The sequence below is a fragment of the Equus quagga genome, unplaced genomic scaffold, assembly GCF_021613505.1.
Source record: "Equus quagga isolate Etosha38 unplaced genomic scaffold, UCLA_HA_Equagga_1.0 73442_RagTag, whole genome shotgun sequence".
Lineage (NCBI taxonomy): Eukaryota > Metazoa > Chordata > Mammalia > Perissodactyla > Equidae > Equus > Equus quagga.
The window spans coordinates 4507018-4529328 of NW_025802777.1; the positions used below are offsets into that span (position 1 = coordinate 4507018).

Genomic DNA, 22311 nt, shown 5'->3' on the forward strand with positions numbered 1-22311 from the left:
AATCAGAGACAAAATAAATATCTTTTATACATATGATACATATTTTAATATAAATGTTTGGATTAATAGCAGGGATATTTAGTGCTGTTGTTAGTAGGTGAAATATAGTCTGTTGTGCAATGCAAATTGGTTCACATTTGAATGGTAAACAGAGTGTTGTCTGTAGAAGAATGCAGAAGTTGTATTTACTCATGTGGATTTTACCCTAGGCAAAGAGAGCTGGCATAGCTGGAGTGGAATTTTATAGCCTCCTGCAGGAAAGTATATAGCTCCCAATTTCTCTGTTGCATTAGTAGCAGAAGCCCGTTTACTCTGTGTTTTGAGAAAACAAGTATTTTGCTTGGGGCTTTCTTCCCTCCCCTCAAGGCTAGTGTCCATCCTCTGTGACTTCTGGCTCATGGGAGGTTGCCTTGTCTCCTGTGCCCATGTGATTAGCTCTGCAGGCTCAGGGTTCACTGTTGTCTGCATTGCCCTGTCGCCTACTCACCCAACTCCACTAGAGGTGCTGCCAGCATTTCCCCACTTTGCGTTTTTGTGAATCTTTAAAACCCCACTCTGCCTGCCTTAGTGGCTCAGATTCTCTTGAGGTCGCAATTAATGTTTTTGTTAGAGCTCTTGTTATAAAGCCACTACAGGTCGAGGAGTCTATCTTCAGTGCTAATTTTTCGAGAAAGATGAGTTTTTAGTATGCAATTTTGAAGAAGACAAGGTTTTTAAGACTGTAAATGTAACATTATAATAGAAAAATACCTGTACATTAAAAGAGTTCAGAAAGTCTAGTAAAAAATGGAAATTGAGGTTTATAGTTATGTTAATGTTTGTTCTGTATTCTACACTTTGATCTCAGTCACATTAAGATTCTTTTTTCCAAGGTTTTTTCAGTAGGTCTTTATTTTTGGTTTGTGTCTTATTAGGAGGAATGTATATGCTGATTATCTGTTAAATGCATTAGATTGAAATTTATTTTGGAATCACTTCTTGACCATTTTTCCCTAGGTTTTAGAAGACTAAGCTTAGACATCCATTCCCCTCCAAATATTGGTCTGCGTCGTAGTGGACAAGTTGAAGGTGTTCGTCAGATGCATCAGAATGCTCCACGTAGTCAGATTGCTACAGAACGTGACCTGCAGGCTTGGAAACGAAGAGTGGTTGTACCAGAGGTACCACTAGGCATATTTAGGTTTGTTTTAGGATATCTATTAATATTGTTTCTATCTATGAAAATATATCTATATGGTTATTTACTCATCTTCTAATCCATTAGTTGTGTAAATAATCATATAAATATATTTTAGTAATGGATTAGAATCTATTTTAATTGTGGTAGGAAAATGTCAAAATTGTTCTAACGTTTTTTACTATGGTAAATCTTTTCAGAACTGGTCTTGTTTCGTCTATACAAACACCCATTTTTCTCCCGTTAGTACTATTTTGAAAGAAATCCCAGATGTAATATCATTTTGTCCGAAAGCATGTCAGTATCTGTTTCTAAAAGATAAAGAATTGTCTTAAAATATAACCACAATGCCGTTATCATACTTTAGAAAAACAAACGATACCTCAGTAGAACCAAATACCCAATCAGTGTTTAAATTTCTGATTGTCTCAAATGGCATATTTGTAGTTTTTTTGCAGGACTTATTTTGTAAGTGGTATAATTCTTTTGTAAGGCATGTAGTATCTATTCTCTTTGTGATGCTAGCAGGCATTGATGCGCACTGCCTAGATTCATTAATTCATTAGGGGTTATAAAATAGTGATAGTCCAACTCTCTGAAGTCATTTATTATCGTAGATACTTGTGAAAAAGAAATTTTCTATTTGATTATCTAGTGGTATGGTTCATATTTAAAAGACAGGATAGAGGCTGGATTATTTTGCTTTATTTATTTCAAAATAAAGATTTATTCCCTTTCATCCTCCAGCAATGACCAATTTGTATTTGTTGTGTTTTTCACTGTATCAGTTACACTGCTGTGATTTAGCTTATTTCTAGTATTCCTTATTGATAGTTAAATTGTTCTATCCCTGGCCAGGAGGAGCCTCTTCAAGTTAGCTCCTAAGTCCTTTTTTTTTTTCATTTTTTTTTTTTTTAAAGATTTTATTTTTTCCTTTTTCTCCCCAAAGCCCCCCGGTACATAGTTGTATATTCTTCGTTGTGGGTCCTTCTAGTTGTGGTATGTGGGACGCTGCCTCAGCGTGGTTTGATGAGCAGTGCCATGTCCGCGCCCAGGATTCGAACCAACGAAACACTGGCCGCCTGCAGCGGAGCGCGCGAGCTTAACCACTCGGCCACGGGGCCAGCCCCAGCTCCTAAGTCCTTTTGAAATGACTATGGAAATGAGCATTCCACAGCATCTCTGCTCTCAGGCATGGTCAAGTGTTACAGGTTCAACTTGTAAATTTCTTAACCTAGAACTGACATCACTTTTCTCTTAAGCAGCCCTATTTTCTTTTAGTGGAAATGGTATATCATAATTATAGTCTGGGTAGTAGGGGGTTACTTGCTGCTGAGTTGTAACAGACTGATTTTTGAGTTACTGAAATAGAGGCAGCAAATACTGTTTTTCATTGATATCTAAAATATATTTCAGCATTCTGTCATGTTTCTGTCTTATAATAACTAATACCTTGAAGATAATTTTGTAGAAGTGTTTCCTTCATGTGTTTAGCCAGAAGAGTTTCAGTGATTGGAGTAATATTGGATAATACTTATAATGTACAATGAATTTGAGAATGTTTATAAGCACACAATAAAACAGTGAAAAGCAAAATCTGGAATTGAAATGAGAAATACAGAATCACCATTGTGTATGTAGTTATGCTAAAATTAAGCCTTAATATTGTGTCTGAGTTGCATGGTCATGAGAACTGAAAGTGTCATTTTGGGATATTTTTCATTTTCAAAACCAAGGGAAATAAACAGGGAACAAGAATGAAAGACCTGAAGAGTAGTTTCTTAAACAAGGCTTTATTCTCTTAACATAAAGGAAGACTGGAAATAATTTAAGGCGAGAATCATGGTTCCTCAGTTAATCAGGGACTCAGGCTCCCATGTTTCTCATTTCCATCTTAGAGTGTGGCTTCCAATCTTAAGGTCACCTCAAAGTCCAACATAGCTGGGCTTTATGTATGTTAGCGATCACACATCTGCATCTGTGAGGGAGGCTGAGATTTAGACTAGAAGAAGGAAGAGGGGCAGAAGGCAAAAAGCACATTTTTAGTTGAGGGAGCTTCATTTAAGCAGCCTTAATGCTCCCGTATGACATTTTTGTTCATAACTCATTGACCAGAGTGTTGTCATATGGCCATGCTTAGCTACAGAGGAGGCTAGGTAGTACAGTTTATTTAGGCCAGCAAAGAGGCTAGGTAAAAATTGAGATTCTGTTCTAAGGAAGAAAAGGAGACAGCTAGCTGTCTGCCACAATATAATTTTCCTAAAGAAGGGCGTAGCTCTTTCTAGTGTGGTATTCTAAAATATACATGAGATTTTATAAAGGGGATGCTGAGTGGTGTAGTAGTGGTCAGCACCCTTGACAACAATCTTTGTAGTGGGAGGAATGGCAAATTTTACACAACTGTTTATTAGGCTGTCATTTGATAAGGGTCAAGAGAAATTAAAAATTGGTTTTCTGACTGTAAAAATAGTACATATCTATTGTGAAAAATTAGGTGATAGGTCAAAGTGTGAGAAGATAAATAATCCTACTGTGCAAAAAGGTGAGCACACAATGTTGTTTCCCAGTAGAGGTAATTTTTTTAGGGGCTAGAGTTCAGTCATGTAGTTTGTCTTAACCTAACAATAGTAGAAATTATTCATTCTAAAAGAATGAATGAATGAATTGCGTATCTACTCTGTGATCTTTTACAAAATCACTTTTCTTAGCTGACCATCTTATTAGGCATGGAATTGCACACAGTTGAAGACGATACTTATGAAAGCCTGGAGTGTTCCTTTGCTTTGTTATTGGTTGTGAATGAATTGTATGTAGTGTTTCATTGTCAAAACAGAGAAGCATACAGATATGGGTTAGGAATTTCATTTGGCTGCAAGTGAAAAACCTTATCGAGTTCCTTAAATAACACGTAAAGCTGGTGAAATAGACAACTGAAGGGTTGAGTCTGATTCAGAACTTCCTGTGGATAGAATAATGTTCCACTGTAATCTGAATGTGGGCTGCAGATGAACCTTCAGAAAAAAACGATTTCATTAGAATCAGTTTTTGCCCTTACAGCGTTTATGCTTATTTGATGGTCCAGTTATATCTTGGAGCATGGCCAACATGTCAGTTTTGAAATGTCCAGCAGGTTTTAAATTGAATGCAAAACATAAAGCTGTGTATTTTCAACAGTATTCAAATTGGAGAAAAAGAGCATTCAGTCACTTGAATTCCTTCACTCTGGAGAAGGAAAAATGATCTTCAGTACTTTTCTCATAGTAGAAGTTCCCTTGCTTTTGAAATTGGTCACAGTAATGTTATAACCTTTCTTTTGTATCATATAAGTGAAATATAGGTAGAAGAACTAGTAACATTTCTCGTTTTCTACAAATTATAGAACATGCAGTTTTAATAAGTTTGGAACAGGATTCTGCTTTTTTCTTTAGAGAAAGGAATTGGCAATCTTGGAAAATCCTAGGGACCTTTTGAGTAGGTAATGTGAGGTCTTGTTCGAGTTGGTCTTAATAGGGCCAAAGTACAAACGAATGAGTATTTCTGTGTTAAATATGAAAAATAGGACCTCCTAGTTGCTGCTGAGATTTTATTTATGTTTCTAACATAAAGTACAGCTTGACCTAAGTTTTGTTATATCTTTAGGAGTTTTCTGTATTAATTTAAGAAGTGTATAAGCTTATGATTCCTAGAATCATAATGATTAATTTTTCCTCTGTGTATCCTTTACTTATGAGTTCAGTAACGAATATAACTGGATACTTAAATTTGTAGGAAGTTGGAAGACTTCAGAATAGAGAAAGGTGAAGAGGAAAGAAATCTTTATGTAATTGGAAGAAAAAGGAAGACTCTCCAGCTCTCACAAAAGGTACCCTAAATTCTGTTTTCTTAACAATGACCAAATTAGAACTTAAACTGAAATTTATAGTTTTCTTTTTGAGCAGTGAGAATGTTAGTAACTTTCACCCAAACTTGAATAATAGATCTTGCTTAAAGTCTCCTGTTTGGAATTTAAAATAGTAAGACATAAGGTTGTACAGCTGTTAGGAAAGGGTAGTTTGAAAACTTAGGGAAGTAGCCTAATGCCTAACAGTGCTAAAGGGTTCTGGAAAATTGTCTAATGACCACTCAGGTCAAGAACAGAACATGACTAGCCCATCAAAAGCGTTTTACTTCTTTCTCTCCTTTCTCCCATAGGTAACCAGCTGTCTTCTAAAACTGCTGGTTAGCTTTGTTCCTGAAGTTTATCCAAATCATGCATTTATTGAAAATCTTAGATGTTACAATGGTTTGTGAAAGCTCAGCCTTACTCAAGAAATTCTTATTCCTTAGTGTTTAATTTCTCTATTTGGATTTTTTGAACATCACATGAATGGCATTAGCACTGAATTCATGGAAGGCACACAAGATGTATGCAAGATTAGTGCCACAACGTTGTGGTGAAAAGTGGTTGTGTTTGGAAAGTTTTCTCTCAGTTGATCACTCAGTCTTGAAGTCATATTGTGAGAGATTACTTAATCATGCCTGGCTGCCGTCAGCTGCCTTGTTGTTTAAACTTGATGCTCAGTACTTTTGTATATGACTTGGGCTTTGAGAATTAAGTAAAAATAGTTTTTATCTTATTACTTAATTTAAAAGTGATTCAACTTAGTTGTCGAGTACTGAGAAGAAAAAATGTTGATCAGCTGAATGAGTATCTTTGGTATAGTTAGGATATTTTCTCATGTGAAAAATTTAAAAGTTTACTAAAATTTTTAAGAAATTAATGTGTTTTCAGTTGCTTTCCTTTTGCTGGAAAAATAAGTTTTGAAAGATTTTTAAAAACTTGATTATATTGCTGGTATGTATTCATAAATTTCTAATTTATATATGTAATGTGATGCATTACAATCCATGTATATTAAATCACATTAAAATTAAGAAATAGTTAGTTAAATGTGAAGAGCTTTAAAATTTTCAATTTAACTTTTATCTCAAAAATTTTAATTATTGTTAACCCTGTATTGAATTAAAAAACTAAGCTTTATGCTTATCTTTTTATGTACAAGGCACAGATATACACATAGTACATAAACACGTACTATATCTGTGGTATTAAAATTTCATGGGGGGGAATTAGGAAAAAGTCTGAAGTTTTCCTGTAGGGTAGCAATCATGCAAAAATGTTGGGAAACACCGATCTGAATGGAACCCCACAGTATGTAATCTTTTGTATCTGGCTTTGATCATTTGACCTTGTGAGATTTATCTGTGTTGTGAGTAGTTGAAGTTCATTCATTTTCAGTGTTGTATAGTATTCCCTTGAACATACTTCTGTTTAATCAGCCTATTCTAGAAGGACATTTGGGTCATTTTCATATTTTTAATATTAAGAATCAGACTGCTTTCAACATTTTGTGCATATCTCTTGATATCTGTATATGTATTTCTTTTGAGAAATATGTCTTGGAGTGAAATTGTTGGATCATAGTATACATGTATATTTAACTTTTGTAATTAATGCCGCATGTGGTTTCAAAATGGTTGCATTCTTACCTATGGTGAGACATGTGTTAAAATCTCACTACTTAGATTTTTCTGTTTCTACTTGTTGGCTCATGTAATTCGAAGCTATGTCATTGGGTATGTACAAATTTAGAATTTCCCATGTTCCTACTAAATTGAAACTTTTATCATTATGAATTTTCACCCCTTATCTCTAGTAATGGTTTATTCTTCAAACTGTTTTATATTAATATAGCTGTGCTAGCTTTCTTTTGGCTGGTGTTTGCGTAGTATGATTCTATCCTTTACTTTCTCTCTCTCCTTCTGAGACTCCAGTCACCTATATATTAGACATTTACTGTTTTTTTTGGGGGGGGGGGGGGTGGGCCGGGGAGATTAGCCCTGAGCTAATATCTGCCGCCAGTCTTCCTCTGCCTTATACGTGGGACGCCTGCCACAGCATGGCTTGCCAAGTGGTGCCATGTCTGCACCTGGGATCTGAACTGGTGAACCCCAGGCTGCCGAAGCAGAATGTGCGCACTTAACCACTGTGTCACCCAGCCGACTCTAGACATTTAGTGTCGATTCCCTTTTGTTTCTTAGGCTTTTTTCTGCTGTTACGAACTTTTTTCTGACCTGTATTCCACTTTGTTAGTTCACACTAACAATCTGCTGTTAAACCTGTTGTGGTGTTCTTTGTTTTAGTTATTGTATCTTTTAGTTCAGAATTTTCATTTGGTTCTTTTTTAGAGTTTTCAGTTTTCTGCTAAAGTTCTCATTTTAATTCCTTGAAAATCAGTCATAGTTATTTAAAAAACCTGTGTCTGGTAATTTCCTTATTTTGGTGTCTTGCTCCCCTCAACAGAGGGGATCTGTTTCCATTCCCTGTTGATATTTTTCTCAGTTTTTACAGTCACATTATTTTTGTTGCCTATGTTTTTGATTACATGTTAAATGTTAGAGATTCAAAGCCTAGGATGTTATTTCTTCCCAGAGAAGATTTAAATTTGCTTCTGGTAAGCTTCTAGGGCCACCGTCAAGCCTGTGTTGCCTTAATCCAAACAAGGATGGGCTTTCGTTCCTTGAAATTACTGTTCTTCTGTAGTTTACCTATAGGTCTAGGCTGTAGCCCTTTGGGGTAACAGCCAAAGCCTGGGGTGTTCTAAACATAGGAGGCTCTGAATTGCGATTTTGTTGGCCTAACTCATGAGTTTAGTCTGTCAGTTGTTTGCTCCCTGCTAAAACTTTCAGGTTCCTCGCCTAGAGTGAAATTCTAGAGCTCTTTTTATTGTTTATCTTTTTTTCTTGTCTTGGTCCTGTAATTCTTCATAGCCTTGTTAGGTGTGTAATGCCCTCAAACTGATATTTTAAAAAAATACGTATTTTGACTGATTTTCTTGTTCTTCAGAGTGGTTGTTTTGGTCCACTTGGGTTTATATATTATCAGTTGTGAAATTCATCAGTATGAGTTTTTACTTTAACACAAGTCAGTACTGACAAATTAAGGAAAGCACAATTCATTTTAAAATCAGCCAGTGATACGTTGAGATGTTAAAAGACACTGCTATCAAACAGATGGTGCTAATGTAAAAATTGATTTGTGTATCAATTCAAGAAAGATGTACTTTATCTGTTGATTTCATGTATGACTTTGGTGTTTGAGGAGTCGCATACACCCCTCCTCTTTAAAAAAAAATTCAGTCTACCTGTTTTTTTTGGCTGATTTTTAAAGATTATTTGTTTTGATTAAAAATATATTTAAAAAATTCAAGAACTGAAAAGTACTGACAACAGCAAATCGTCCAAAAACCTGGAAATAACTAGGGATAATGTTTGAGGATTATTTCAGGTGTTTTTCTATACCTGTATATTCACACAGTGATATATTCGTTAAGGTTGGTTACTGCATCATAATGTATGAATATATATTTTCACTTCTGAGATGCATATTTTTGAAGTGATGTCTTTTTTCGGTTATTGTTACTATTATCTTATTCATGGTAAACCAATTAACTTATAGTTTAATTTGGAAAACACTGATCTGATGTGCCTAATTTAGCCATTTCTTCTGAGTATCTTAAAATTAAAAAGACCGAGGTTGATTTAACAGGATATGGCAAAAATACTATCCACTCCAGAATATTTTCTTTCTTTCTTTTTTTTTTTTAACTATTACTCTTTTTTATTTTTTGCCTTAAATCTTTTTGGAAATTTGATAGAATGCTTGTTTTGTTGAAGATTGTACTTATTTAGGTGTTGATTTTCATCTGTGTGTTTTCTTTATATTTCAGTCTGATTCGGTTGTTATGATGTCCCAGTCTAGGCAGAGGACATGTAGACGTAAATATCCAAATTATGGTAGAAGAAATCTTGGACGGCTTGAGTTATCTTCTGAGAATGAATCTTCAAGCTCTGTAAGACATGTGAGTTTCATAACTTTAAAATATATGAAGTAATTTTTTTTGTTTTAAAAAAATTTTATAAAACTTTTTCTTTCTTCCCCGCAAAGCCCCCCAGTACATAGTTGTCTATTTTATTTGTGAGTCCTTCTAGTTGTGGCATGTGGGCTGCTGTCTCAGCGTGGCTTGATGAGTGGTCTAGGTCAGTGCCTGGGATCCGAACCTGCAAAACTCTGGGCTGCTGGAGCAGAATGCACGAACTTAACCACTTGGCCACGGGGCTGGCCCCTATTAAATAATCTTAAATAATTTGTCTTAATTCTTGAATTTGAATCTACCTGGAAATTAAGGGAAAATACAGTATTCTGTAGAGATTAAGATGAAATTTTAGATTTTGAATTTTAACAAAAATTTTGAACAGCTTTGTTTTGAGATATTTATTTATACAGATATACAATGCAGTGGTTTTAGCATATTAGTGGAATTGTGCCAGCATCACCAGTATTTAATTTCAAAATATTTTCATCACCTCTAAAAAGAAACCCTATACAGAACTCATTTGCTGTTACTCCACCTTCCCACCTCACCCAGCCCCTGGCAGCCACTGATCTTTCTGTCTCTATGGATTTGCCTGTTCCTGACATTTTCATATCAATGAAATCATACAATATGATTTGTAACTGGCTTTTTTCACTTAGCGTAATGTTTTCAAGGCTGACCCACAAGGCTGACCCACGTATAGCATGTATCAAAACTTGATTCTTTTTCATTGCCCAATATACCATTGTGTGAATAGACCACATTTTGTTTATCCACTTATCAGCTGATGGACATTTGTTTTATTTCCAATTTTTGTCTGTTAGGAATAATACTGCTTATCAACGTTTGTGTATGGGTTTTTGTTTGGATATAAGTTTTCAGTTCATTTGTGTTTGTATCTAGGAGTCAATTTGTTGAGTCATATGGTAACTCTGTGTTTAGCATTTTGGGGAATTGCTACATTGTTTCCCAAAGTGGTTGCACTATTTTATATTCCTGTCTGTAATGTATGAGGGTTCCAGTTTCTCCACATCGTTGTCAACATTTCTTGTTGTCTGTCTTTTTGATTTTAGCTCTCCTAGTTGGTATAAAGTGACGTATCACTGGTTTTTATTTGCATTTCATTTTTCCTAATGACTAAGGGTGTTGAACATGTTTATGTGCTCATTTTCTATTTGTATATCTTTGGGGAAATCTATGCAAATCTGTTGCCCATTTTTCAATTTGTCTGTTTTTTTATTAAAGATTGGCACCTGAGCTAACATCTGTTGCCAATCTTTTTTTTTTTTCTTTTCTTATTCTTCTCCTCTAAGGCCCCCAGTACATAGATGTAGATTCTAGTTTTGAGTGCCTCTGGCTGTGCTATGTGGGACGCCGCCTCAGCATGGCCTGACGAGCAGTGCCATGTCTGTTCCTAGAATCTGAACTGGTGAAACCGTGGGCCGCCAAAGCAGAGTGCGTGCACTTAATCACTCAGCTATGGGGCCAGCCGCTGGTTGTCTTTTTTTATTGCTGTAAGAGTTCTTTATATTTTCTGAATTCAAGACCTTTATCAGATTTGTGACTTGCAAATATCTTCTCCTAATTAGTGTGTCTTTTTCACTTCTTTGATGGTTGTGGACGAACAATTCATCTAATTCCTTTATACAACAATAGGATAGTTGTCAGGCATAGGGTTTGAGTTTAAATCCAAATTCTTCCACTTTGACAGGTTGTGTAACCTTTCTGTGCCTCTGCCTATATCTGTAAAAGTAATTAATAGCAGCGTGTCCCTCAGAGGTGTTGTGTGAATTAATTAATCATGTAAATTGTTTAAAACAGTGCCTAATATCCAGTAATGTTATCTATTATCATCAAAACTGTTCATTTAAATAATTTTGTTTTATATAGTGGGACTATTTTTACATTATTCTTTTCTTATTTATAATGTATTGAGCATGTTTTACTTAATGATTTTGGGTAGTTATGATAAACATTCCCACCCATCCTCTCTAGATAACCCATTTCACTAGTTTATCCTTTCTGTGTTTTTCCCCATATATTCAATCAGATATGTACATATTATATTATTTCTCTGTTTCTACACAAAATATGGCATATTGCAGATGCTCTTGTGTACTTGGTTTTTTCCCTTAAAATACTTTTGAAATCACTCCCTATCAGTTTATAAATATCTTGCTTATGTTTTTTTAAGAGTTGCATCATACTTAATTGTGTGATTCTAACAGTTTATTTAACCACTCCCCTGGTTGTGGCCATTTAGGATGTTTCTGTTAGGAATAATGCTATGTGAATAATCTTTTGTATTATGTATGTAGTTTTCTACACTTGGAGATGCAACTTGGAGATACGTTTCTTGAAGTGAGATTTTTGGGTCAAAAGATAAATGCATAAGAGTTTTATGAGATAGTGATAAAAATTACTCCTAAAGGAGACTTCCGCCTTGCATTTCTGTCTACCTGTGCTGTATGAGAGTGCATTTTTCTCTACCCTTTAGCCTACAGAGTGTGTTATACTTTCTAAATTTTGTCAGATGAATAGGTGAGAGATAATATCTTAGTGTAATTTTATTTTTTATGCTTTGGCTATTTTTTTTAAAGTGATAAAATATATATATAACATAAAATTTGCTATTTTCACTTTTTAAGTGTACTGTTCAGTGGCATGACTACATTTACAGTGTGTGTAATCATCCATCACTATACATTTCTGGCTCTTTTTCATCTTCCCAAACAGAAACTCTGTATAGTCATGTGTTGCTTAATGACGGAGATAGTTTCGGAGGAATGTGTCATTAGGTGATGTCGTCGTCGTGTGAACATCATGGAGTGTGCTTAGGCAAACCCAGATGGTATAGCCTGCTACACACCTAGGCTATGTGATAACTGATCTTGGGGGCTACTGTTGTACTTGCAGTCTGTCATTGACTGAAGCGTCCTCATGGGGTGCATAACTGTACTCATTAAACAGTAACTCCCTATTTTTCTCTCTCTTCAGCCCCTGGTAACTTCTTTTCTACTTTCTGTCTCTATGAATTTACCTATTCTGGGTACCTCATGTAAGTGAAATCATGCGGTATTTCTTCTTTTTCTTTGGTTTAGTTCACAGTGTAGTTTTATTTTGAGTTTCTGTTATTCATGAAGTTGAACATCTTTTCATATATTTAGAGTCTCTTTTTTTCATTTTTGTGCATTGTCTGTCTTTTGATTGTTTTTTTTTTCCTGCATTTTCTCCCCAAATCCCCCTGGTACTTAGTTGTATCTTTTAGTTGTGGGTCCTTCTAGCTGTGGCATGTGGAATGCTGCCTCAATGTGGCCTGACAGGCGGTGTCATGTCCGTGCCCGGGATCCGAACCAGTGAAACCCTGGGCCGCTAAAGTGGAGCACACGAACCTAACCACTTGGCCGCAGGGCTGGCCCCCTTTTTTTTAATTTATCGTTTTTTTGGTTATTTTCTTGGTCTTTTATCCCCCCTCAATTTTTAAAAGTTCTTTATATATTAGGTATGTTAGTTCTTTATCTTTGATATGTATAGAAAATATTTTCTCCTGGCTTCTAAGTTAGTGGGGTTTTCTCTGCCATTATATCTTCTAAGTAGTGATTATTTGTATATATGAAGACTGTTGATTTCACTAGGCTTAATGTTTTACGTATCTTGCTGTGTTAACTGAATTTTTGAGTAAATGTTATCATTGATCTCTGCAGTTTTCCAGGTGTGTTCTCATTTAAACATATACGTAGTTTTACTACTTCTCTTGTAGTTTTTAGACCTCTGATCAATTTCTGTAGTTTAATTGTATGGTTTAATATTTCTCATACAATATTGAATAGTAGTGGAGAAAATGGAGCAATATTCCTGTTGTTGGTGGAAATGTGCCTCCCATTTTCACATGAAGTAAGATGCTTTATTTTAGGTCCCTAGAGTATGTTAGGGAAATAACTAATGCTTATTTTCTTAAGTGTTCTTTTTGAAAAATCAGGAATCATTATAAGTTTTCTCTTTTTAAATCATCAGGGGTGTTAATCTTACGATTTTTCTCTTTATAGCTGTTAATTTGATGTATTTTCAGTTAATGGGGAACTTTGAAGCTAACACATGTAGATAATGTAGGATGTTAAATCACTTTGACCTTTTAAAATAAATCGTAATGTCATGCTGTGGTAGTTTGTTTTACCTCTTACAGTGGTGTGAAATTCATTCTCCTGTGTTGTTGCAGAGTGGTGGCGATGGCTGTCTCTGTGTGTGTGGCTGGGTGTGTATGTGTTAGTTACCTTCTATTTTGATTTGTAAAGCACTGATAGTAGATAGAGCTGGACTGATTTCTAATTCCAGTGTTTGTACTTAATCTCCTGTGACCCCCCAGGCATAATTTACATTTCTTAGCCTTGGGTTTCCCTGTATATAAAGAGGTAGTAGTGGGCAGATAGGGACTTGAGAGATGATACAAAATTCGTAGGCAGGATGGGTCCAAGTTTTGTGGGGTTTGAAGCTTGTTGAATTTTAGGGACCTTCCTTACGAAAAAGAACTCAAAAGTTCTTTAGGCATAGGGCCTTGGCAATTTAAATGGAAAGCCTCTGAAACTTGTTTCATTAGCTTTATGTTAACCCTACCTCTGTTTACAGGAGTGTTTTGAGAGTTAGTTGAGATAATACATTTAAACATTTCACAGAGTGGCTGGTTTCCAGATAGTAGCTTTTTTCTCTTTTTTCCTTTTTTTTTGGCTGAGGGAGATTGGCTCTGAGCTACCATCTGTTGCTGATCTTCCTCTTTTTGCATGAGGAGGGTTTGCCTTGAGCTAACATCTGTGCCAGTCTTCCTCTATTTTGTGTGTGGGATGCTGCTGCAGCATGTCCGCTGAGGAGTGGTGTAGGTCTGCATCTGGGCATGTACCCAGGCCACCAAAGCGGACCACACTGAACTTAGCCACTACTAGGCTGTGGGATTGGCCCTTAGATAGTAGCTTTTAAGAGTTTCTTGAATTACTGTGATTTTTTTTCAAAGTTCATTTTGAGCAGAAAAAGCAGATTTCTGTTCAGTAGGTCTAGTGTGACAGGCCCAGGAATCTGTACTCCTGAAACATCACTGAGTTTACATTTTGAGAAATATTCTTTTAGAATATGTTGACTTTGCATTTTGCCTGTTCAACTGAAGTAAACTTGAGATTTGGTCTTTCAAGGTCTCGTTCTCGATGGCATTTTCATTATCCATTATTGATACACCTAATGCAAATGGCTGTTAGAGGAAAAGGTCATGTCTCAATTTGAAAGTGCCTGCCTAGTATGCATGACCAGAACTTAAAGTAGACTGTAACTATTAGGGTTGTGGGAATCAGATAGTTGTTTGTTCCCTTCTCTTCCCTTTATTGACTTAAAAAAAGAAAGACTTTGTCTTAGAGCAGATTGAGGTTTACAGAAAGATTGCACAGTAAGTGCAGCAAGTTCCCGTAAACTTGCTCTCCCCTGCACACAGTCTCTCCTCTGAGTAACATCTTGAAGACGTGTGGTACATTTGCTACAGCTGATGAACCAATTTTTATACATTACCATTAACCAGATTCCATAGTTTACATTAGGGATCGTTCTGTGTTGTACAGTTCTCTGGGTTTTGACCAATGCATAATGTTACGTATCTACCATGACACTATCATACAGAATAGTTTCATGGCCCTAAAAACCCCTTGTGCTATACTTAATCACCCCTCCTGCCCTCCCTCCTACTGAGCCACTACAACCACTGATCTTACTACTGTTTCCATAGTTTGGACATTTCTAGAATATCATATAGTTGGATCATACAGTGTGTAGCCTTTTTAGATTGGTTACTTTCTAGTAATATGAGTTTAAGTTTCCTCTATGTTTTTTCATGGCTCAGTAGCTCATTTCTTTTTAGTGCTGAGTAATATTCCATTGTCTGGATTTGCCACAGTTAATTTATCTATTCACCTACTGAAGCACATGTTGGTTGCTTCCAAGTTTTGGCAGTTGTGAATAAAACTGCTATAAACATCCATATGCAGGTTTTTGGAGAACATAACTTTTCACTGCATTTGTGTAAATACGGAAGAGTGTGATTATAAGTCTATGTTTAGCTTTGTAAAAAACCCCATTCTTAACAATGACTGAGGGTTCCTGTTGCTCCATATCTTTAAGAAGTCAGTTCTTGGGGCTGGGCAAAATGTGTGAAAGGAGTCAAAAGGTACAAAATATCTGTCGTAAATAAGTCATGGGGGTGTAATGCACAGCATGATGACTGTAGTTAATAATATTCTGTTGCATATTTGAAGGTTCCTAAGAGAGTAAATCTTAAAAGTTCTCATAGCAAGAAAAAAACTATGTAAGGTGACAGATGTTAACCAGACTTACTGTGGTGATCATTTTTCAGTGTATACGAATACAAAATCATTATGTTGTACACCTGAAACTAATATGATGTTTGTCAGTTATACTTCAATTAAAAAAATGTCAGTTCTTCCTGACCTCATTTATAGATTCAACACAATCCCAATCAAAATTCCAGCAAGTAAATTTTGTGGATATTGACAAAGTGATTCTAAAGTTTATATGGAGAGGGAAAAGACCCAGAATAGTTAATAGAATACTGGCAAACAAGGAAGTTGGAGGACTGAACTACTTGACAAAGACAGTATAAATCTACAGTTTTCAAGACAATGTGGTATTGGTGAAAGAATAGAGAAAGAGATCAGTGGAACAGAATAGGAACCCAGAAATAAACCAATGTAAAACGCAAAACTATAAAATTGCTGGGAGATAACATAGAAGAAAATCTAGGTGACCTTGGGGGTGTGGTGATGACTTTTTAGATACACTGTGAAAAGCATGATCCCTGAAAGAAAAACTCAACAAGTTGGACTTAATTGAAATTAAAATCTACTGCACTTGGAAAGATCTTAAGAGAATGAAAAGACAAGCCACAACTGGGAGGAAATACTTGTAAAACTCATATCTGATAAAGGACTTGTATTCAAAATATACTACATATTTTTAAACCTTATCTCAATAGGAAAACAAACCCAGTTTAAAAATCAGCAAAAGAGCTAACAGACACCTCAACAAAGAAGACATACAGATGGCAAATAAGCATATGAAAGGTGCTCAGCATCACATTTCATTAGGGAATTGAAAGTTAAGATACTGCTACACACATATGACAATAGCTTAAGTCCAGAACACTGAGAACCTTTACATTGACCTGTTAACTTAGAGAATGGCCCGTTGCATCAGTTTCTTTTGTTAATAGTAGTAGTGTTAAGTCTCATAAACATTCTCTATTGCCTTATGCTTTGATAAAAAATATGTAGTAAAGACAGTTGCTGCTTACGTTTATCTAATTATATTTTATCACTTGATTATCTGCTTGCTTCTGAGATGATTAGGATAACTGGTTTTTCTTGACTTGTGTTATTTAACCTCAGAGATCAAGATTTTTATTTTAGTTTTTTCGTCCTCACATATTAGGAGACTTCCTGTGATCAAAGTGAAGGTTCTTGTTCTTCCGAAGAGGAAGAATGGAAAAGTGATAGAAGAAGTGAAAGTGACAGTGAAAGTTCAAGGTATCTGTTTTTAATTGTTTTGATCTTTTAAGCATTTTCGTCATAGCCTTGGATGGAGCCGTACTTGACTGCCATTCAAGATGCACTACATTCAAAAGGAGAAGAAAACTGGATTAACAGCTGTTTCTATAGAAACACTTGGGATATTTTTGTTTGACTGTAAACATTTGAGCCAGCAATGTAAAGTATGCACACTCAAAATATCCATTTTATCGCTTCTCGGCCTTTGGCTAAGATCAAGTGTAGTATCAAAATATCCATTTAGTCTTGGGCTGCATTTATAGAGTCGTATCCAAAGTATGTATGGTGAGGCACTTGTTATATTTATTATTAGTTATTGCGCGTGCTAATGTTTTGTTTAATTTTGATATCCAAATTTTATGGGAACAAGGTATTAACATCTGTTTCTCATCTTGGTAAATGTCAGCTTCGTCTGCCAGATGCTCAAGCCAGAAAACTGGACATCAGTGTCTCTTCACAACGTATCCATCCCCAAGTCTAGAAAATTCTCCCTTCTAAATATGGCTCAAATTATTTCTGTTTCTATTGATACTATCCTGGTCCAAACCATTCTACTGTCCTCTCTGCTTCCTTTCTTGTCTTCCTTTATTCCATTATGATTAGGAGCTGGAGTGAGTTTTAGAACACGTCTACTCTTATTTTTTTTTTAAATTGTGGTAAAATATACATTTCATGAAATTGACCATTTTAACCACTTTTAACCGTACAGTTCAATAGTATTAAGTACATTCACAGTGTGTTGTGCAACCAATCTCCAGAACTCTTTTCGTCTTGCAAAACTGTGTACCCATTAAACAGCAGTTCTCCGCTTCACCCCTCCCACCCTGGCAATCACCGTTCTCCTTTCTACCTCTATAGTCATTGTCTTTTAATTCAACTTTCCTTGAATATACAAAGCATATGCTCTTAAAAATTTTTTAAAGAGCTCTTTTTTTTTAAATTTTTTGAGGAAGATTAGCCCTGAGCTAACTACTGTGAATCCTCCTCTTTTTGCTGAGGAAGACTGGCCCTGAGCTAACGTCCATGCCCATCTTCCTCTACTTTATATGTGGGATGCCTACTGCATGGCTTTTGCCACGCAGTGCCATGTCCGCACCTGGTATCTGAACCGGTGAACCCCGGGCCACTGAGAAGTGGAACGTGTGAACTTAACCGCTGGGCCGGCCCCTAAACAGCTCTTTTTAAAAGTAAATAGCTTTTGGAAATGTGTGTGTTTGTTGGCTTGAGCCTGAGAGGTATGTGGTTGGCCAGTGGTGGCCCCTGTAGAGACCCTCACCATCCTTTTCTGTGTTTGCTGAAGCTAATAGTGGTCCAGGGACTAGTTTTGTAGATCTAGTTTCCTTTTGACTCTGCTTTTGCTTCAGAGTCGGTTAGGACTAGTCCCTCTGTTGGATCTTCTGTCCTATCAGAGAGAGTCCTCCTCTTGGCAAGAAGCTCTGACCAGTTATAGCTTTCTGTTTGGTGTGGCTCTGGTCTTCTTGGGCTTCTCTGTGTATTAACTGATGGTTTGTCATTCCAGTTAAAATTTCTATACTCTGTTCTGAGCCTCCTGCAAGTTAGAGGGGTTCTTACTCTTACGGTTCTGCATGATCTCTACTGTTTTTATAACTACACTTCATTTTTTGAAAGAGGAATAGTTGGCTCTAGATGTTGTCTTCCATGAGGTCTCATCTATATTATACTTAAAAAAACTTCCTCAGGCTTACATCCTTTCATAATTTCCAGTGTCAGTAAAAGTCTCTCTGTCTCTCATGATCTTTAGTCATTTCAGTATTTGTTGATAGGGCAGAATGTTCAAGTTGAATCTTCCTTGGCCCTTTCCTTTCCTCGTCCTTGTCTCTCCTTCTCTCCTCTTAAGGTTATATGATTACTTCGGTATTAGGGCTTAGATTCTGGTTCCGTACAACTTAAAATGTTTTCCTTTTCTAGTGACTCTTCCTCTAGATATTCTGATTGGACAGCTGATGCAGGCATCAATTTGCAGCCTCCTTTACGAACATCATCTCGTCGGCGGATTACCCGATTTTGCAGTAGTTCAGAGGATGAAATGTCTACTGAGAATTTATCTCCTCCAAAAAGGAGACGAAAGAGGAAGAAAGAAAATAAGCCTAAAAAAGAGGTAAGAAAAGTATATCTTTAAAAGTAATATTTATCTACATTATCATGGAGGCGTTTCTGTCCATATTTAGAAATTAGAAATATTTGGGAAATTGGAGGCTTATTTTTTTTCATTGACAGTGTTAGGTTATGAGGAATCAAATGTAAAATGCAAACTTATTTTTGGAAAAGGTACTTTATGATTAAAACTTCTCTGTCTGCTCTGAGTTGTGCTTGGCAACTTACACGTTTCTGAATCTGAAGCTAAGAGAAAACTGTATTTTGCTCAGAATCCTACTATAACTTATCGTCTCTTATCATCAATTTCAACACCAAAAATATACTTTAAGGCATTTTACGGCACTTTCTTCTTGTTTTGTCTGTTATTGCCATGTTTCTCATTTTTATTTGACATGTTTTATCTTCATACTCTTCTCCTGATTGTGGTATCCCTATTCTTTATTGTATGTACAGTGCATCTGCATGTGTTGTGTAGCTAGCTGTCATTATTTAAAGATGCTCCCTCTTTGTATTAGTTATCTATTGCTGTGTAACACATCACCCTAAACTTAGCTGCTTAAAACAGAAACAGTATTTTTCCATGTTTGATGGATCAGGAATTTGGGAGCTGACTAGCTAGGTGATTTTCGGCTTATAAGGTTGCAGTCTTCATGTTCGCTGGGGTTGAAGTTGCGTGAAGGCTTGAATGGGGCTGGATGATCTTCTTTGAAACTTATTCATATGGCAGTTGGCTGGTGGCCTCAGTTCCTCATCACTGGGCCTCTCCATAGGGCTGCTTGAGTATCTTTCTGACATGGTAGATGACTTTCCCCAAGAGCAAGTCCAAAAGTGTAAGCAAGGGCAAAGCCCTGATGCTGTTTGTGACCCAGGTTTAGAAGTTGCACGTTGTCCTATCTGCTTTATTCCGTTTCTTAGAAGCAAGTTGAGCTCATACTCAAGCGGAGGAGACTTGGGCTCCACCTTTTGAAAACAAGAGGAGGAGTATTAAAGAATTTATGGTCATGTTTTAAAATCACCAGTCTTAATATGTCAAATCAAGAGGAGACTCCGTGTGATCGTTACTCTGGTGAAATTCAGAGGAGTCCCAGCAGGCCAGGCTGTGTATTGAAGAGGATTTAGGTTGGAAGTTAGTCCCCTTCCATAGGATGTAAAGTGTTATAAAGAATCTATAGAAATTCAGGAGATGCTAGGAGAGTGCTAGGTAGATGTACAATGCAAATAAGTGATATATTCCTGTGTATCTTAAGGAACCAAATATGTATGCTGTCTAAGAACTAATGCCAATAAATAGTCATTCTGAATGGTGAGGGTTCTTTTGTTTTTCAGTCAAATAGTACATGCTGCCCCTTTGTCTTCTTCTAAACTTTGTTTTTTCTGCTTGGCAGAACTTGAGGAGGGTGACTCCAGGAGAGCTTGCAAATATGGAACATTTATATGAATTTCATCCTCCAGTTTGGATAACTGATACCACACTTCGAAGGTCTCCTTTTGTTCCTCAAATGGGTGATGAGGTGAGAGTAATAAAATTTAAAAGCACAAATATGGACCATAAAACAAAATTTATATTACTCTTAGATTTTTATTTATTTTTAAATGTGTACTTCCCTTCTGTAGGTAATATATTTTCGTCAGGGTCATGAAGCTTATATTGAGGCTGTCAGAAGAAATAACATTTATGAACTGAACCCTAACAAGGAGCCTTGGAGAAAAATGGATCTCAGGGTAAGATGATGGTATTATTAAATCATTAAATATTTAGCACATATATTGTTAAATTATTTATAAAGCCATTAAACTACTGAAGGCGTATTTCATTACTATCTTTCCTTTAATTTTCTACTTAAAACATTTCTGCTCTTAACTGCTAAGCTCTAAGATGCAGTAGGAAGACTTCTCTTTGTCAGTGGGCAGTCTTTGTGTATTGCTGATTGGTGTGTACACCTTTAAGTGTGTTAGAGTCCCTCAGGAAGGCAGCTTTGTAATATATATTGTTAATCTTAAAATAAGTATACCCAGGACAGATTTTCAAAAGAAGTGCAAGTTTTCAAAAGAAATATAAGTTGGAAAAAAGGTCAGCCTCACATGCATAATAAAATAAGGAAAAAACTTGAAGGGCTGGCCTGGTGGTGTAGTAGTCAAGTTTGCATGCTCTCCTTCAGTGGCCCTGGGGTTTGTGGGTTTGGATCCAGGGCACAGACCTACACACTGCTCATCAAGCCATGCTGTGGCAGTGTCCCACATACAAAATAGAGGAAGATGGCACAGATGTTAGCTCAGCGACAGTCTTCTTCTCCAAACAAAAAACAAAACACAAAAACATTTTAGCTCTCCTGTATTTAACCAATTTTGTAATTTTTCTTTTACGTTTACTTTTTTTATATTTAGCGATTAGCAATGGTTTTGCTTTGTTAACAGTTGTTTGGATTGGTGTGATAGGGTACATGAAACAGTCCAAGCTTTCTAGAGGATATCTTGGCAATTAGAATTGAAACCAAAAATATTTAGACTTTTTAAATCAGTGATCTTACTTCTGGTAATTTAGGAAACAACCAGAAATACATGTAAATCTATGTGCAAGGCAATTCTTAGTCACTGTTTATAAAAACAAAAAATTGGAAAAAATCCACAATTTCCTACAATATTGAATAAATCAAACCATGGTACATTCACACAATTGACTACTCTGTAGAGCCCACCATGTAATTGAGGCTTTCAACATATTTGTTGAATGAATGATGGTTAAATTTTCACAATGTATTACTAAGAGGAAAATGTGATGTGAGATGCTCTTTGTGTTTATGATAGTAAAAATTTAAAGATATGTAGTTAATGAAAATAAATACATCAAGGTGTCCTTGTGATTATGTGTGGAATAGCATCACAGCTGATTATTTTTTTCTTTATATATTTAAATGTTTTTGATACTTTTAATAACTCTTGGAAGATGAAAAAAACTTTTAACAAAGTTTTAACACTCATTCAACTTAGTAGCTCTACTTCTATGAATTTGGCTTTAGATATGTTTGGATTTATTTGTGTCTCATAAATAAATTCATTTATTACTGTGTACCTAAGTAGAGTTGATCCTCATTATTCACTGATTCCACGTTTGTGAATTTGCCTACTTGCTGTATGTTATTTGTAACCCCGAAATCAATACTCAGGGTGCTTTTCTGGTCACTTGCAGACATGCACAAAGTTGCAAAAAATTTGATTTGTCTGGCCAGCATGTTCTCAGCTGAGGTTGACCAAGGTTGATACCTTCTGTTTTGAAGGCTCTCATTGTAATTAAGTCTTCCTTTTGTGGTCTGTTTAATGCCACATTAAAAATTTTTCGCATTTTTGTGCTTTTTTAGTGACTTAGGTATTTTAAAATGGCCCCCAAATGTAGTGGTAAAATGCTTTCTTATGTTCCTAAGCATAAGAAAGTGGTGATGTACCTTTGGAGGAAATATGTGTTTTAGATACGCTTTGTTTGGGCATGAGTTGTAGTACTTTTGCCTGTGAA

The 22311-nt window shown here is 36.0% G+C and overlaps 1 protein-coding gene and 1 non-coding gene across 2 annotated transcripts in view; both read left to right on the top strand.

The window, feature by feature from the left end:
- LOC124234374 (bromodomain and WD repeat-containing protein 1) overlaps positions 1–22311 on the top strand; it is a 116508-nt gene that overhangs the window by 58889 nt on the left and 35308 nt on the right. Inside the window, exons 19-25 of the mRNA XM_046651736.1 lie at positions 997–1180; positions 4946–5039; positions 8947–9078; positions 16570–16664; positions 18615–18804; positions 20189–20314; positions 20418–20525. Coding sequence (XP_046507692.1) covers positions 997–1180; positions 4946–5039; positions 8947–9078; positions 16570–16664; positions 18615–18804; positions 20189–20314; positions 20418–20525 — 929 coding nt within the window. The remainder of the gene's footprint in view (positions 1–996; positions 1181–4945; positions 5040–8946; positions 9079–16569; positions 16665–18614; positions 18805–20188; positions 20315–20417; positions 20526–22311) is intronic.
- Positions 16876–17060, top strand: LOC124234402 (U2 spliceosomal RNA). Its single transcript, XR_006887294.1, has one exon. It is a non-coding gene; the product is annotated as a U2 spliceosomal RNA (small nuclear RNA).